The sequence below is a fragment of the Oncorhynchus mykiss genome, chromosome 16 (assembly GCF_057628025.1).
Source record: "Oncorhynchus mykiss isolate SJ-2025 chromosome 16, ASM5762802v1, whole genome shotgun sequence".
Classification (NCBI taxonomy): domain Eukaryota; kingdom Metazoa; phylum Chordata; class Actinopteri; order Salmoniformes; family Salmonidae; genus Oncorhynchus; species Oncorhynchus mykiss.
In genome coordinates, this window is record NC_143037.1 from 40,730,421 (window position 1) to 40,748,193 (window position 17,773).

The following is a 17,773-nucleotide window of genomic DNA, read 5'->3' on the forward strand; positions in this document are numbered from 1 at the left end:
CATGGATTAGCCTTCATTTCTCAGAACAAGAATAGACTGGCGAGTTTCAGAAGAAAGGTCTTTGTTTCTGGCCATTTTGAGCCTGTAATCGAACCCACAAATGTCGACGCTTCAGATACTCAACAAATCTAAAGAAGGCCAGTTTAATTGCTTCTTTAATCAGAACAACAGTTTTCAGCTGTGCTAACAGAATTTCAAAAGGGTTTTCTAATGATCAATTATCCTTTTAAAATTAGAAACTTGGATTAGCTAACACAATGTGCCATTAGAACACAGGAGTGATGGTTGCTGATAATGGGCCTCTGTACGCCTATGTAGATATTCCATTAAAAAATCATCCGTTTCCAGCTACAATAGTCATTTACAACATTAACAATGTCTACACTGTATTTCTGATCAACTTGATGTTATTTTAATGGACAAAAAAAATGCTTTTCTTTCAAAAACAAATACATTTTTAAGTGACCCCAAACTTTTGAACAGTAGTGTAGTTGTTACCATTCCACCAATTCCGCTCCAACCATTACCACAAGACTTTTCTGCCCAATTAAGGTGCTACCAACCTCCTGTGCCATGCAGATATTAGTCTGTGCTACCAACCTCCTGTGCTAAAAATCCAGATTAAACTATGTGATGAACATTTAGTCTTCAGTACACATGAGACAGTAATGACTCTGAGCAACCTCGTCCGCTCTCTCCCCAGCACTAACTGAATGGGTTTGTCAGTTTTGCTTTCCCCGCCTCTACCCTGGGGTCCTTCTGCCATTCCTCTGTGTTTGCACCTGGGTGTGCCGGAGCCTGATCAGTTTACGGGGTCTGGCACGGATACCTGTCTGACGAGCTCGATCACTCCAACCCTTCAGTCTCCAGGTGCGACAGCTAGGAGGCAGGCCGATGCTGGGGAGGAGCCCTGTACCAGACAGGTAGATATAAGCCATCTGCCACCAGAGAGGAGTCACTCAGAGGGGCTTGACCTTCCTCTTAGTAAGCGCACCTGCTTCACCAATCCTCTCTGTCTCTCTCTCTCTCCTTTTCTTTTACTCCCATCAGAGGATCAGAAAAGCTGCAACCATGAGTTACAGAAGCAGTGGCAGCATGAGCGGAGGCTTCAGCTCTGGCGGAGGATTCAGCTCCGGTGGCGGTGGTGGCGGCACTGTGAGGAAGAGCTTCTCAAGCTTCTCCTCCTCAGCAGCCCCTATGGGCTCCAGCCGTATGAGCAGCTCATCAGTTAGACGCTCCGGAGGCGGTGGTGGGGGCGGCTTCGGCATGGGCGGTGGTGGAAGTGGAGGAGGCTCCAGCTTCAGCTATATGAGCAGCGGTGGAGGCATGGGCGGCGGCGGCGGCGGCGGCGGTGGAGGCTTTGGTATGGGTGGCGGCGGTGGAGGCTTCGGCCTTGGTGGCGGCGGTGGAGGCTTTGGCCTGGGTGGCGGTGGTGGAGGCTTCGGTGGAGGTGCAGGCTTCGGCATGGGAGGTGGTGGCGGCGGAGGTGGCTTCCCCCCCATCACAGCTGTCACAGTCAACTCAAGCCTGCTTGCCCCCCTCAACCTGGAGATCGACCCCAACATACAGACCGTCCGCACCAATGAAAAAGATCAGATCAAGGGCCTCAACAACCGCTTTGCCTCCTTCATCGACAAGGTCAGTACACCTTTATTCTCTTAAAGCCCTTCAATTTAAGAGGATGTTAAACATATCAAGTATGCCATGACTATGGGCCTGTCCAAGTAAATTAAAATATATTGCATTGCTCCTCATCTTCCATATGCCAGCATAAACAGGGTACAGATATGCTGCAAAGGGGATACTGCAAAGGGATACTGCAAAGTATCTGGAAAAGGACACTTTGCAATAGCAGTTTATGGCTGGGATGTTGTTTTATGGTACTGGCTGCAAATAGCACACTTGAATAGTTGCAAGGCTGTGTCTCTTGTGTGCTACTGTAGGGCTCATGAAATATTTCACAGCCACTGATAACGCAGCCCCCGGAAAACCGGACCGTATAGGATCCAGTTAGAACTGGCTCTGAAAAAAAAACACAGAATGATATAGTGACTGCATCCTCCACCTGAATGTATTAACAGGGGCATATCACCTTATCACAGGTGGTCAAAGTCCCAATGTGCAGCGAGTTGCATCGGAACTGACAGTTGAGTAGTTTTCTTTGGCCGTAATTGCCCTGGCTCTGTGAGTATGGGAGTGGGAGTGAGAAACCATAGCCCAAGCGGATCTTATGACCATGAGGGAAGGGATCGGGTTATAATAGCCCCATTCCCATGGCAGCAGGAAGGGACTGGCTTTCAATAGAATGCTATGTCTCTGATGGTGCACCTGAGAGTTTATCCTCTCTCCCATCTCTCCCTCACAACCTGCAGAGACACAGACACACACCTGCACAAAGTTGAAGCTGATATGGCTAATAATATACTTTATCCATATTTCTGAAAGTTGTGTTAAATTAAAGGTTCTTCCTAAACACTTTCATCTTTCAGACAACAGCACGATAGACAATAGTGAACATTTTCTCAAGGGAGAGTTAGAAACTGTTGGTGAAACTGCACAGTCAGCTTTACATAGACTCTAACCACACCTGCTTTTATTTTGGATGAATGGACAGATTCAATTCAATTACCTCATTTGCCTTCTTCTGCAAACAAATTGTATTTACCTTGTGCAAGGTAAAATACAACAATTAACCCTTAATTTTGCTGCTGTTACAGTCACAAATCATTAAATGCAGGTCATTCTCAAATTCTGCAGAATGCCTTATAATAACAGTGCATGGCAGCAGGTAAGTTCATTCACTAAGAGGCGATTCCACCTCAGGCTAAGACAGGGAAACCCAGCCATATCTGCTGGGACTTGCTATTACTTAGAATAAGGGGGGCTAAGGCGTGGCAGGCTTAGACATCTCCCTCCCGCCTCAGGGATGTGCAGCCTCGCCCATGTACCTCACATGGAAGGTATCTTCTGAGAGCGAGATATATTTGATTTTATTTGACCTTTTATTTTAAGTGGATAGATCTCTTCATGTCTGCCCCAGCCCTTAGGGAATGACTCAGCTCAGTACAATAGGCTATGGAGGGCTGTGTGTGCAAGTCACTACTTTTTTACAGAGGTGTGGGAGAATGCCAGCTCTGTCTGAGAAAGTCCCAATAAAAACTTCAAGCAGACCGTTTTCATTACCTCAGTGAATGTAAGTCTAATCTTGAACCACTACATAAATCCACAAGTAAACCTTGCCAGGGAGCTGTTGCCAAGGCAACATCACATGATACAACTGGATATGACATAAAATGACATAACCCGATTTAAATTCTCAACGTAATGGAAGATGTGTGCCAACCTGGTTCTAGCAGTACATATGACACCTGGTTGTAACTATTATATTTCTCTCTCTACACACAGGTACGCTTCCTGGAACAGCAGAACAAGATGCTGGAGACTAAGTGGAGCCTCCTGCAGGACCAGACCACCACCCGCTCCAACATTGATGCCATGTTTGAGGCCTACATTGCCAACCTGCGCAGACAGCTCGACGGCCTGGGAGGAGAGAAGGTCAAGATGGAAGGAGAGCTGACAAACATGCAGGGTCTGGTGGAGGACTTCAAGAACAAGTAAGTTTTACACAAGACATTGTATGGATGTTCTAACTGTCCTACATGCTGGCCCATGTAACCATTGGTAATCTGTTTTTCCAGATATGAAGATGAAATCAACAAGCGTGCTGCAGTGGAGAACGAGTTTGTCCTCCTCAAGAAGGATGTTGATGGTGCCTACATGAACAAGGTTGAGTTGGAGGCCAAGGTCGACGCCCTTCAGGATGAGATCAACTTCCTCAGGGCCATCTATGAAGCGGTGAGGGCCATGTCAAACCACAAACAGCTTAGTTTTCGAAGCGCTGTGATATGAACAAAAAATCATCGACATTATGGCTTTCCTGACGTCCTTCTCTCTCATCTCTCTCCAGGAGCTGAGTGAACTGCAGGGACAGATTAAGGACACCTCAGTGGTGGTGGAGATGGACAACAGCCGTAACCTGGACATGGACTCCATTGTGGCTGAAGTGCGCGCCCAGTATGAGGACATCGCCAACCGCAGCAGAGCCGAGGCCGAGTCATGGTACAAGCAGAAGGTATGAGGAGACTTAAGTATATTTCTATGGATTTCCTATAAATGAGAGGTGCAGTAAAATATAATACATAGGCTTCAGACTGACTAATGACTGTGCCAATCCTCTCATCCTTCAGTTTGAGGAGATGCAGTCCTCTGCAGGACAACATGGGGATGATCTGCGCAACACCAAGTCAGAGATTGCCGAGCTGAACCGCATGATCAGCCGTCTCCAAAACGAGATCGAAAACGTCAAAGGACAGGTATGTACAGTATGCTGGCAAATGATGGTCAATTCAAAATATCATCAGGTCTGGCACAACACTAACATTCAATTAAGTGAAAACATCAATCTTACTTCTGATCTTGTCTTTTCTTTACCTGGTAGCGTTCTACCCTTGAAGGCCAGATCGCCGAGGCTGAGGAGCGCGGGGAGATGGCAGTGAAGGACGCCAAGCTCCGCATCAGAGACCTAGAGGATGCCCTACAGAGAGCCAAGCAGGACATGGCCCGGCAAGTGCGTGAATACCAGGAGCTGATGAACGTCAAGCTGGCCCTGGACATTGAGATCGCAACCTACAGGAAACTGCTGGAAGGAGAGGAGGACAGGTGAGCACAGGATCAAATATAGACATTGTGAAACAACAAGAGACAAATGCATGGCTAGGAAATGTAAAGGCACAAGAAATGGAAAATCTTCTAGATGCAGTCAGCTCTTTCACTATAGTACATGCTTAGAGATTATGTCAACTAATCTATACATCTTTACAAAGAATTACCTCTGGAGGGGGAACAGCAACCATCCACATAACCTCCGGCAGCAGTGGTGGTGGCGGTAAGAACTTCATACATATGCATTTAAATTCAGTTGGACAAGAAAAATAAAATAATACTTGTATGTCTGATCATCACCATCATCAGTCCAAGTATTGACTTTTCTCCTACCATCTTTCTCTCCCAGGTGGAGGTGGTGGATTCGGCATGAGCGGAGGCGGCGGAGGTGGCGGTGGCTTCGGATATGGCGGCGGCAGTGGCACGTCCATGAGAAGCGGTGGTGGCGGCGGTGGCTTTGGCATGAGCGGCGGTGGTGGCGGCGGTGGCTTTGGCGGCGGTGGCGGCGGTGGCTTTGGCATGAGCAGCGGTGGTGGTGGCGGCTTCGGCATGAGCAGCGGCGGTGGTGGCGGCGTGTCCATGTCCCGCTCCTCCATGACCTCCACATCCAGACGCTTCTAAACACAGGAGTCTGTATGTCTGTACCCACCTCCCCCTCTCCTCTCACTCCACAACCAAAACAAGCTACAAACTCCCCCTGTCACATGCAGGCACAGAGCGTCCACTGATCTACACTATAACTCAGGATGGGCTGTTAAATCTGACCCCTCCTTAGCTGCATATTCCCCATAGCTACTGGCTGGTAGGAAATAGTGGATGACATCAGAGGATGCACTTTGAATGCTGACAGATCTTTTTTATCCCAATGTTTCCAGTGTTTTATTCCTGCTACCTCTTCAGCATCCTGTCCCTCACAGATTCAGAACATAGCCCTTAAAGATAGAGGCAGTGATAGTAAGAACCGGAAGCAGAGAATTACGTCTACTCCCTCTTCAGTCAGCCTGTCTTTAACTTGCTGGATGGTGCCTGTCATGGTGACACAACATTGGTTGGCGGTGCTGTGACAGTGCATCTTCATAAGGCAACACTAGTTTCTCATCGCACACAACATAGCGGCAGTCTCCAAATGAGCCTGGCAGGCAGGTGCCATGTTGTTCACTAAATGTTGAGACAACTGACAGTACAACATGCCACTCCCCCCTGTGTTCCACTGCCCCCATATTGCTGTGCATTATGGTGAATGCCAGATCAACTTTAGCAGCTATACTAAAGTGGCACCCCCTTTCTCTGGGGTAAACAATCTAGCATTAACTCTTAATTCTCCCTTTCCTAGGGACAATGGGTTCTCCACTGAGGTTTGCAAACAGTGTTTGGTTCTGTTTTTCTTTTCATTCTGATCAAAAAGGGATGACTGGTACACCCAGATTTATTGAATGTAATTGATCATGTGTCATCAACAAAACATCCTGAATAAATCTGAGTTTTATAAAATACTTGTGTTGAAAATTTTTCTTCTGACTGTATATAGGGGTGGCAGGTAGCCTAGTGGTTAGAGTTTTGGGCCAGTAACCAAAAGGCTGCTGGATTGAATCCCCGAGCTGACATGGTAAAATCTGTTGTTTCCCGGTAGGTCCACTGTTTCCCGGTAGGTTGTCCTTGTAAATAAGAATTTGTTCTTAACTGACTTGCCTAGTTAATAAATAAATAAAACATATATATATATATATATATATATATGTTCTATTTACATAGACGGTCAGACAATTGGGTAGAAAATGGCTCTAGATTTGGGGTCAGATGAGTATCATTCAGAAGAATGAGACACAATGACGTTATTGACAGGGCTGATAGGATTACTTAAAGCAACAACAGTATTCAAATTGTCAGTTGAGTATCCATCAGAAGAAGGAGAAACAATGACTTTACTGACAGGGCTTATAGGATGACTTAAAGCAACAACAGTATAAATGTTCTTAAAGAGTTAACTTAATTTGAATGAACTCAAACACTGTAAAATGCCTTCTTGACAGTTTAATCCACTTTGGCAAGTAAACGTAAAAACGTAATCCTTATGACTCAACACCTTGTATTTATTTAATGCCCATGGATAAAAGCTGTTACACGGTGCATACCCAGATAATATATAACCGTTAAGGCCTCTGACACAACGTAAAGGGATCTAGCATCACTATAAACTATAGAGAAACGCCAAGTTATTAAAGGGATAGTTCACCCAAATTACAAAATTACATTTGTTTCCCTTACCCTGTAAGCAGTCTATGGACAAGGTATGCTATAATTTGGTTTTGTTTACCTGGGAGTTGTTTCAAATGCTGCCTTTTTAGCATTTGTGTCAGAAATCCAATGCAAGTCAATGGTACCTGTATTAGCATTTCCGTGCTTCATGCTGTCATACCTTGTCCATAAACTGCTTACAGGGTAACAATACCAATATATAATATAAATACTTATATCTGCTTCAAATTTCGACAGGTAGGCTACAGGCAGACAACTTTAACTGATGTAAGATATGCATATGTCTACCGTACCACAAGTGAAGTGAAAACTTGACCTATCTAACCCATTCAAAAAAACACATCCCTCGGCTTATGCTGCCCTCTAGTGAGAATAGAGTGCAGCATACAGTAATAATATTATACTGAACAGTGTCGTCTACTGTACAGTATGTGTAATTATTCTTTCAGATTCTGTTTTCTGGTATCTAACATAATCTTTCATTTTACCCACATGAAAAAATAATATATTTTACTATAGAATACTAGAGTTTACTATAGAACAGTACAAATCAAATCCAATTGTATTTGTCACATGCGTCGAATACAACCTTATAGTGAAATGCTAGCTTACAAATACGTGTTAAGCAACAGATAATTAAAGAGCAGCAGTAAAATAACAGTGGCTAAATAGAGGGGGTACCAGTACAGAGTCAATGTGCGGGGGCACAGGTTAGTTGAGTAATTCAGGTAATATGTACATGTAGGTAGAGCTATTGAAGTGACTATGCATAGATAATAACCAGAGAGTAGCAGCAGCGTAAAAGGGGGGGTGAAATAAGTCTGGGTAGCCATTTGATTAGCTGTTCAGGAGTCTTATGGCTTGGGGGTAAAAGCTATTAAGGAGCTTTTTGGACAAAGACTTTGCGCTCCGGTACCATGGCAGGAAGCTTGGCCCCAGTGATGTACTGGGCCGTACGCATACGCATTAGCTTCTGTAGTGTCTTGCGGTCGGAGGCCAAGCAGTTGCCATACCAGGCAGTGATGCAACCAGTCAGGATGCTCTTGATGGTGCAGCTGTATAACTTTTTGAGTATCTGAGGACCAATGACAAGTCTTTTCCGTCTCCTGAGGGGGAATAGGCGTTGTCGTGCCTTCTTCCAGACTGTCTTGGTGTGTTTGGACCATGATAGTTTGTTGGTGATGTGGACACCAAGGAACTTGAAGCTCTCAACCTGCTCATCTACAGCCCTTTCGATGAGAATGGGGGCGTGTTCGGTCCTCCTTATTCTGTTCATAATCATCTCCTTTGTCTTGATCATGTTGAGGGAGAGGTTGTTGTCCTGGCACCACACTGCTAGGTCTCTTGACCTCCTCCCTATAGGCTGTCTCATCGTTGTCGGTGATCAGGCCTACCACGGCAAACTTAGTGATGGTGTTGGAGTCTGTGGGTCTGTTGGGGTGCTATGCAAATTCGTGTGGGTCTAGGGTTTCTGGGATAATGGTATTGATGTGAGCCATGACCAGCCTTTCAAAGCACTTCATGACGACAGACTTGAGTGCTACAGGTCGGTAGTCATTTACGAAGGTTACCTTGGCGTTCTTGGGGCACAGGGAGTATGGTGGTCTGCTTGAAACATGTTGATTTTACAGACTCGGTAAGGGACAGGTTTGTCATTACAGGGCTCCCGAGTGGCGCAGTGGTCCAAGGCACTGCATCTCAATGCAAGAGGCGTCACTACAGTCCCTGGCTTCCAGGCTGTTTCACATTTGGCTGTGATTGGGAGTCCCATAGGGTGGCGCACAATTGGCCCAGCGTCTTTCGGGTTTGGCCGGGGTAGGCCGTATTTGTAAATAAGAATTTGTTCTTAAAACCTCTTAAGGATCCACCCCTCTTTTTCAATTTTTGCCTAAAATGACATACCCCAATCTAACTGCCTGAGCTCAGGACCTGAAGCTAGGATATGCATATTCTTGAAACCATTTGAAAGGAAAAACTTTGAAGTTTGTGGAAATGTGAAATGAATGTAGGAGAATGTAGGAGAATATAACATATTAGATCTAATGGCCAGCTACAGGCTACAGTTAGATTTGGGAATGTCATTTTAGGCAAAAATTGGGGCGAATCCTTTTATAAGACCCATTTGAGCTGGTCGGTCACATATTATAAATACCTCACATGTTTATCCGACTCCGTTAAGATGATTAGCAATATGCAAGAGACAACAGTTGAACCATGTGCAGTCAAGTATTATCCATTTAGCAGACTAAGATCAATGAATGGTCATGAGAAGCGAATATCAAAGCAAGTATTATTTAATAACTTTGTAAAAAAAAAACAAGGCAATACTGACATTAACAAAGCATAATTCTAGGCATATAGATCCTAAGGTTAACTTGCGAGACAAAGCATGTACAAAGAGATGCTTACTAGGCCAGAGTAGAATAGAAGCCTAGGAAATTAGAATTGATCATACAACCGTCCTCCATGGCTGGAAACAGGATAAGAGAGAGAACAAAGCCATGTAATTCCATTTATAACATCTGAAGGTGTAACCTTTCAACCCAAGACCAACCACCATTGACCAATCAAACGATACCAGGTTTACAGTGTAACCTGACCACAAAGGCTCAATCTACACAGGATGTCACAACATCTAAATGCTTGTGTAGCGGATTGGACCACTGTAAATGAGACATAATTCCTGAGAGGACGATAGCACCGCTGAGCGTAATTTAGAGTTTACCCTATACAGATACAAGTAACCACAGAGATCATACATACATAAACACGTGTATATATATAGCATCAGTTATCCTCAGTGAACACGTTTCGGATAGATACTGGACATGGATACTATAGTATTATTATATCACATCCAATAGTCTGTCCTCTGAATACTGTAACAGAGAGAAACATTTTGGGCCCTCAGTGGGGGAAGGGCTGACTAGTCATTTTGCATTGTTCTCTGTCTTCCAACTCCAGGCGTCCAAGAGCACAAGCCTGCACTACATGGAACCCAATAGGGTTCGACCATAGGAGACCGATAGAGGATTCACTTTTGTATCTGTGCCATTATAGCGTCTGTGACAGAATGTAGTAAATTTTCTTCGCTGATCCCTCCTGATGACCCGGTTGGACATGGCTTCAACCGGGTCACCAAGAGGGATCAGCCAATTATGTTGAAAGTCCCACCCAGTTGACTACATTAAAATGGTGGAAGCACTCAATGGCGCTGACCATGCTAATACAGCCTTTTAGCCACTAGAGGCCTCTATCAGAAATTGTTGTACCAAAAAGGTTTCTTCAAAGGGTTCTCCTATGGGGACAGCCGAAGAACCCTTTTAGGTTCTAGATAGCACCTTTTTTAAAGAGTGTATGACCTTCCCTTTAAATATGAGGAATCCATAAAAATTCTGACATACAGTATGACATTTCATAAAGTCATATACCATGTTGTGAAATGTGATACGCAAACTTTATATAACATATGTTATTCTCGTTTGTCATGCAGTTCATATGCTAAACTCCATGGTTCAAAAACTGGGGGGAGCCAGTGCTCTGTGGCGTCTGTCCACTACAATGCAGTTGCACTGGGGTTACTGGGGTCGAAAGCCATAATCTCCATGTGGATCAGACCTTAACAGGAAAAATCAAAGCATTTTAGAATTGTATCACAGGAATCACACCATATAGTATTTCAGAATTTCATATCCTGAAAGGGAAACTTTGCAGAACTTTAACTGTAAGTCTCCAAGAACCGTGAGAAATTCAGGATAAATGCCATCAACATGTGCAACCAGGTAATCAGTCATAGAAGAAGATATACTCACTACTCCACTCTCCCACGTCAATCTTCAGGCTTTCAAAGGAGTCGTCGTACGTCGGGGAGTCGGGTTCAGATTCTGGGTCATGGAACTCAGCCAGGTAGGGGTGTGAGAGGCCCTCTTTAGCCGTCATCCTGGTCTCTGGGTCCAGCAGCAGCACGTTCTCCAGCAGATTCACAGCTGGACAGAGGAACACACAGAACACAGAGAGAGAGAGAGAGAGAGAGAGAGAGAGAGAGAGAGAGAGAGAGAGAGAGAGAGAGAGAGAGATACAGTAAGTATTACACAGTGAAAGGAAGGCATTAGGAAGTGGTGCAGGGAATACAGAGTCAAGCAAGCCCTCAACTGTTCTCGATACAAAGTAGGAAAACTGAGATATTCATAACCACCATGCAGGACGTAACATTAGCACAGTGATAATAGACCAACTCACCGTTTACATGCAAGGAGGGAAAGACCTCCTTGAAGTTTTTCTTCTTTTGGATAGGGAGACTCTGTACATATGAGCGAGCCTGCAAGACAATACCAACAATGTTCAACTGTCAACTGTATTTTTTCAACATTATCTCCTTTTTCTTACAAGTTACCACCATAGTGAGCATACTTGTGATTTCAACACCAAGCTACATTGAATAGTTAAGTTGCGAGCTGAACAGTTGCCATTAGATTGAGATGACAGTAGGCCTACATCTTTGCTCTGCATCTTCTGCACCAGGGAGGATGGTGGTGTTCCTGTAACGTTGAGGATCTTCTTCAGCTGGTCAATGCCTGAACAGGATTGTCAAGGAGTGTGTAGGGAAACACAAGGCAGACAGTAGAAACCACTACAAGCAAAATACTTAGAGCACTGATCAGTGAACAGTCTGCTACATGATTGGTGTTGTCCCTTGTGCAATTGCAGAATGATAACTAATTCATGAGATAACTACATGATACGTACATCAGTAATATACAAAGAAATGGGGTACAGAGTATATGTTTTTTGTGTTGATGTAAACTTAGTGAGTTATACAGGTGTTAAGAGGAAACTTGAAAGGATACTGTCACTGCCTGGGAAAAGAACCTGGCCTGTCATCATCTCAGCCAGGATGCAGCCGGCAGACCACAAGTCCACTGAGAGTGGGACAGACACACACAGAATAAATAACACATGAGCTACAGCTGAACCAATAGTACAAAAGTAAGATCACCCCAGAAGTGCAGTGCATGGAATGTGAAGCCCAAATAAATTAAAAGGTAGTCATTGTGTGTTGGTGATAGGTCACCTGATTGGCTATAGTGCATCCAGTTGAAGATGACCTCTGGTGACCTGTACCAGCGTGTCACCACATATCCTGTCATCTCACTCTCTGCATGTCTTGCTAGACCAAAGTCCAGGATCTGAGATAGAAAGAGAAAGCGAGGGAATGTGAAAGAAAAGTCAATTGAAGCTTATAAAAAGAGAGGCTAATACGTAACCACAACAATCAAACAATAATGTGTAGTCATTAAACACCAGTGTGTTATCTTCCTAAATCAAGTACATTATGTTTATCTTACTGTCTGAAGGTTTTACAATAAAAGGTTCAGTATAATTAAACAATTAATAATTAAAGAATGTTGCCAAATTCTTACTTACCTTTAATTCACAGTTCTCATTCACAGCAAGGTTACCAGGTTTTAGGTCCTGAAGAATACATTTTAAAAAACAAACATAGGATCTTATATGATCTGGCCACTCAAATGTACTTAGAAATGTATTTCAAGTATATTCATAAGAACCTAATACAAACCCGATGGATGATCCCTGCAGAATGGATATACTAAGGGATAGAAAAATGTAAAGAAACATTATCTTCAGGTGAATATAAGATTACGATTTAAGATTAAGATCAAGGTCCAACCAAAATTTGACTTCCGCTTTATCCCATCCCTTCTGAAAGATACACGCATATACAGGTTGAGAGGTCAGAGCAGGGGTCTGCCACACTGGGCGCCTATGGAGCAGTTGTTTTGGGGTGGTTTAAGTGCATTGCTCAAGGGCACAACGGCAGGCAAAGGCATCTAGGATTTGATACCAGCAAACCTTCGGTTGCCAACTCATTTCCAGATGGATAACCTTTTCCTCACAGATCGGGGATTCAAAATGGCAACCATCCATTTGCTGGCACCCCTCTCTGACGGCTAGGCTACCTGCCACCCCATATAATACAATGATTTCTTAGTAGTGGTGAACACCTTCAGGCCACGTAGCAGCTGGTAGAAGAGGTAAACGATGATGCGATCGGTCAGTCTCCTGCTCTTCATGATGCGACCGAGGTCCTGAGCCACAAAGGGCATTACCATGTAACTGTAACATGGAGGAGAGAGATGGGAAGTCAGATACAAACAGTGTTACCATGTAACTGTAACATGGAGGAGAGAGATGGGAAGTCAGATACAAACAGTGTTACCATGTAACTGTAACATGGAGGAGAGAGATGGGAAGTCAGATACAAACAGTGTTACCATGTAACTGTAACATGGAGGAGAGAGATGAGAAGTCAGATACAAACAGTGTTACCATGTAACTGTGACATGGAGGAGAGAGATGGGAAGTCAGATACAAACAGTGTTACCGTGTAACTGTAACATGGAGAAGAGAGATGGGAAGTCAGATGCAAACAGTGTTACCATGTAACTGTGACAGAGAAATAAAGTAGGGAAAGGGAATGATACAATACGTCATGTACTAAAGCTTTCTCCTCAAACTAAGCATTATAAATGTATAAAATGATTACATAACAAAAAATGCTGGTAATATCATACACAGACATAAAATATATGTTTCAACTCAGCTAACAGATTATATCACATACACAAGCACATACAAAGGAGCGAAGGCGAAGTAAGCACAAACAAACATGAATAAACCTGCACACACACCGCTTTGTTTTTGGAGTGTAAAAATGTTCGACAATTAAAAATCGTATTTTCCCTAACCCCTAACCCTGAATCTAAATCTAACCCTAACCTAACCCTAAACTTAACCTGAAAAACCCTGAACCTGACCTTAATCCCAAAACCTAATACTTAAATTTAAAATAGCATTTGAACAAATTCAGAACATTCGGTTGAAATTTTAGGACATTGGGGTCCTAATAATGTAGGAAAACAAGTACACACACATGCACGATCAAATTCAAACTTCATGATACACTCTCAGCAGCCTGTCTCAACAAGCTGTGACAACTGGCAGAGGAATGTGGTTCACAGCTCCCCACTTACAACGTCTGGAATTTCTCCAGGGAGAAATCAGGTGTGAAGACATTGAGGAGGCTGATCACCTTAAGGAAAACAACAGGAAGAAGGAAAGTAATGAAGAGCTTATTCCCACAAAAAGTGACCACACAAACATATACATTGCAGTAATACTAATTCATTGCCAGTAGTACAAGTAGGCCTGAGGAAGTACAAGTGCTCTGTGAATATGTTGAGTGAAAACACTCGCCCATAAGAGGGGCTATTCCTCTCCACCAAACATAAATACACATAGGAAGGAGGCAAAGGAATAAAACTGGACGTCTTTGGGTGACTGATATTCAACATACAGATTAGTTTAAAACTACAAATTATCCTGATGTGAAGTGGAATGAATGACAATTACTGCATTGTGATGGATTTTCATGTTTGAGTGTCTGGAATCTCTGTCCAGGGGAGTGTATCTCAGATGTCCACTATTATAGTAGGTAATAAAGACTTACATTGTCGTGCTGGATATGGCGTAACAGTCTTAGTTCACGGTAGGCCCGTTGAGCGTGGATTAGGGACTGAAAGGGACGATAGAGCTTCTTTATGGCCACCTTCTCCTTAGTCTGCTGGTCAATAGCAGAACTAATGAATAAAACAAGTTCAAAGTCAAATAACATTAGTGTTGGATGGAAGAATTCTGTCACAGAATGTAGGCAAGGGGGATATAGAATGGTTACTCTCAATGCCAATAGTAATACTTCAAGTCAGTATAGATCAAAGCGTACAGAATCTTTGAGTAGCTTTCATGTCAGTTTGACGAATGATTATAAGTAGTACTACAAATAACATTTCAGACGCTGGTGTGTTCATTCTATATTACCGATATCTGGCAGAGGTAAAACTGGGTTTCAAGATGTGTTAATATGGGGCTCGCTCCAGGTTGGGAGTGCAAAATTAGTCTCATCTTGAGACCTGCTTCAATTGGCTAATTTCATTGAGGCAATAGTGCCTCTGTTAGCAATGTCCTGAGTCTTTTGTTATGGGAAAAAAATGGAACAACAAGCTGATATTACACAATATCCAATATTGTATAATTTTGCGTATGTAACTAATAAGAAATGAATAAACAATTATAGGCTTAGGTAAAGTTGTTCCCTTATTCTGTTTGTGTTCTATATTTTAAAGTATATAAAATGCATGCTGGTTTGGCGAGAAGTTATTCCAGGAAAGCTACCAATAATTGCCCCTTCACAAAGCCCCTTCACTCACCATACTGTCCCGTAAGCGCCCGAGCCAACTGCTTTCAGCGCGATATATTGCTCTGGAACATCCCATGTTGTTTTCTTTATCTCCAGTCTATGGAAACCTGTCTTCACAGGCGATTCCATTTTGTCAATAAAATGTGTCGATCTAGTTCAAACCAGTGTGGTACCTATTGGTGATTTTTCATAGCCTTGAGGTTTCGATATGACAGGTAAGCAGAGGTAGCCTACAACTGTGATACCCCACCCCACCTCACGTGATGTAAATGGCATTCTCACTGCACTGTGTACACACTCACCTGTCGAAGGCTCTGTATAAAACTCATACATAGGCCTACTAGTATAGTAGCCTAAAATATTACTGCTCTTTTTGTAGCACCATTCCAAATACTGCAAAAAGCTGCCAAATTCCTCTTACTCTTCTGTTCGATCAGATGTGTAAAAAACAGGATTGAGTTGGTTTGTGAGATCTGGTATTAATAGTGCTTCTTGTTCCTGCTAAACGTCTCTGTAGAGGTCAAAGTCATGCACAGATTGCCGAGAGAGTAAAGCAGTCACACAGATTACATTTACAGTATGGTATTAATCTAAGTTTTCTGTACCACCAACCATGGACCAATCAAAAACTGTAACTAGTATCTGCTGTGTATTATAACTTGAAGGCTACTGTAAAAACCATAGATACGTTATAAGACCCTCCACCTTTGTCTGACCCCATTAAATTATTTACTAAGGGATATCTATCTTGTTCTTACCATTAGTGGAACATGGGCATCCTAGACCATCCTGGCAAAAATTTTGGTCAATACAACAAGTTTATGGTTCAAAGCTAGCTCAAATTTTCTCATTTGAATGCTCAGATTGAATGACCAGCAGCCAGAGTGAGGGACAGATGTATTGGGCATAAAGCAAGCATACTGCAGGGCACTCCGTCTGTATTGGTTCTGCAGCGACAGATGCTTGGAGACGAGAAGCAAGTACAGGGCGTGCATTTAATAATAAATAAACATGAAACATAACAAGAACAGCGTCTGGACAGGAGAAACATAACATCAATGCTGACTCGGAAATGAAACTGAGGAAGTGACAGATATAGGGGAGGTAAATGACATGATGGAGTGCAGGTGAGTCCCATAATTAAGCGCAGGTGTGCGTAACGATGGTGGCAGGTGTGCGTAACGATGGTGGCAGGCGTGCGTAATGATGAGTGAACTGGTGACCTCGAGCACCTGAGAGAGGGAGCGGGAGCAGATGTGACACTGTCAAATAGGCCTACATTACATTCCTCTAGTCAAGTGGGATGAAAAAAAGTGCAGAAAATTCTGAGTCCACTACATTATTAAAAAACTTATTCGGGATCGGTGTCCCTTCCACGGGACGGCTGAGCTAATGTAGGCTAATGCGATTAGCACGAGGTTGTAAGTAACAAGAACATTTCCCAGGACATAGACATACATCTCTGATATTGGCAGAAAGCTTACATTTTTGCTAATCTAACTGCACTGTCCAATTTACAGTAGATATTACAGTGAAATAATACCATGCTATTGTTTGAGGAGCGTGCACAATATTGAACATGAAAAGTTATTAATAAACAAATTGGGCACATTTGGGCAGTCTTGATACAAAATGTTGAAGAGAAATACAATGGTTCATTGGATCAGTCTAAATCTTTGCACGTACACTAAATTGCACCTGGGCTGGAATAATACATTATGTCCTTTCTCTTGCATTTCAAAGATGATGGTACAACAAAATACAAAATAACGGTTGGTTTTTTCTTTGTATTATCTTTTACCAGATCTATTGTGTTATACTACATTCATTTCACATTTCCATAAACTTCCAAGTGTTTGCTTTCAAATGTTACCAAGAATATGCATATCCGCGCTTCAGGGCCTGAGCTACAGGCAGTTAGATTTGGGTATGTCATTTTAGGCAAAAATTGAAAAAAGGGGCTAATCCTTAAGAGGTCCTTAATGAGTCCAGGTCACTGTAAAATGGGAAAAAGCTGAATAGATAAAGATAAAGCTGGATTCCATTGAGTATAATTTTTTTTCAATGTAATGTGTGATTATCTGAAAAGTAGTTTTGTGAGACATGTGAGATTGCAAAATGTGTTCATACATGCAAAACAACCATTTTTCAAATGTCCACCTTTGGTTGGGTCTTTTGTTTTGTCCGTTTATTAGCAGCTAAGATAAAAACATACCAATAGGCTAATTCCATAAAGGCAGTAGGCACATTTTATTGAACTTTGAGCATTGACTGTAGGTGGAAAGGCACTTTATACATCCAATCAGTTATTTCAATTATTCAATTATTATTATTATTTTTCCAAGGTGTTACAGTGAGCACTGTGATAACTGTATCACCAAGATTTTAAACCTGTATGTATACCATAGACAGAGATAGACAGCTCTAGTGCCCCAAAGCTATTTTTGTCAACTTGGTGGGACTTCCTATGGGTTAAGGAGGGATCACATAATTCCATCCAGGTCATCAGGAAGGCTCAGC

At 42.9% G+C, this 17,773-nt stretch overlaps 2 protein-coding genes across 3 annotated transcripts; one reads left to right on the forward strand and one right to left on the reverse strand.

Moving 5' to 3' along the window:
- Positions 1-980: 980 nt before the first annotated feature.
- krt5 (keratin 5) lies at positions 981-6,213 on the forward strand. Its single transcript, NM_001124352.1, is given in 8 exon segments — positions 981-1,638; positions 3,406-3,614; positions 3,699-3,855; positions 3,968-4,132; positions 4,248-4,373; positions 4,499-4,719; positions 4,884-4,945; positions 5,072-6,213. Coding segments are annotated over 8 exon segments (1,779 nt in total). The 5' UTR covers positions 981-1,071; the 3' UTR covers positions 5,344-6,213.
- A 3,043-nt stretch (positions 6,214-9,256) lies between these two features.
- Positions 9,257-15,753, reverse strand: LOC110491903 (mitogen-activated protein kinase 14A). 2 transcript variants are annotated; one of them, XM_021565732.3, is made up of 12 exons: positions 15,264-15,753; positions 14,507-14,636; positions 14,031-14,089; positions 13,002-13,113; positions 12,557-12,586; positions 12,403-12,450; positions 12,050-12,164; positions 11,826-11,897; positions 11,473-11,552; positions 11,218-11,296; positions 10,791-10,964; positions 9,257-10,596 (listed from the first exon to the last, which is right to left on the reverse strand). In XM_021565732.3, exons 1-12 carry the CDS (start codon positions 15,380-15,382, stop codon positions 10,535-10,537), a joined length of 1,080 nt encoding a protein of 359 aa, XP_021421407.2. In that variant the 5' UTR covers positions 15,383-15,753; the 3' UTR covers positions 9,257-10,534. The 2 variants fall into 2 exon arrangements, with proteins under 2 accessions (XP_021421407.2, XP_090058768.1); XM_090202642.1 differs by having other exon boundaries at positions 14,507-14,617; positions 15,264-15,520.
- Between the last annotated feature and the right edge of the window lie 2,020 nt (positions 15,754-17,773).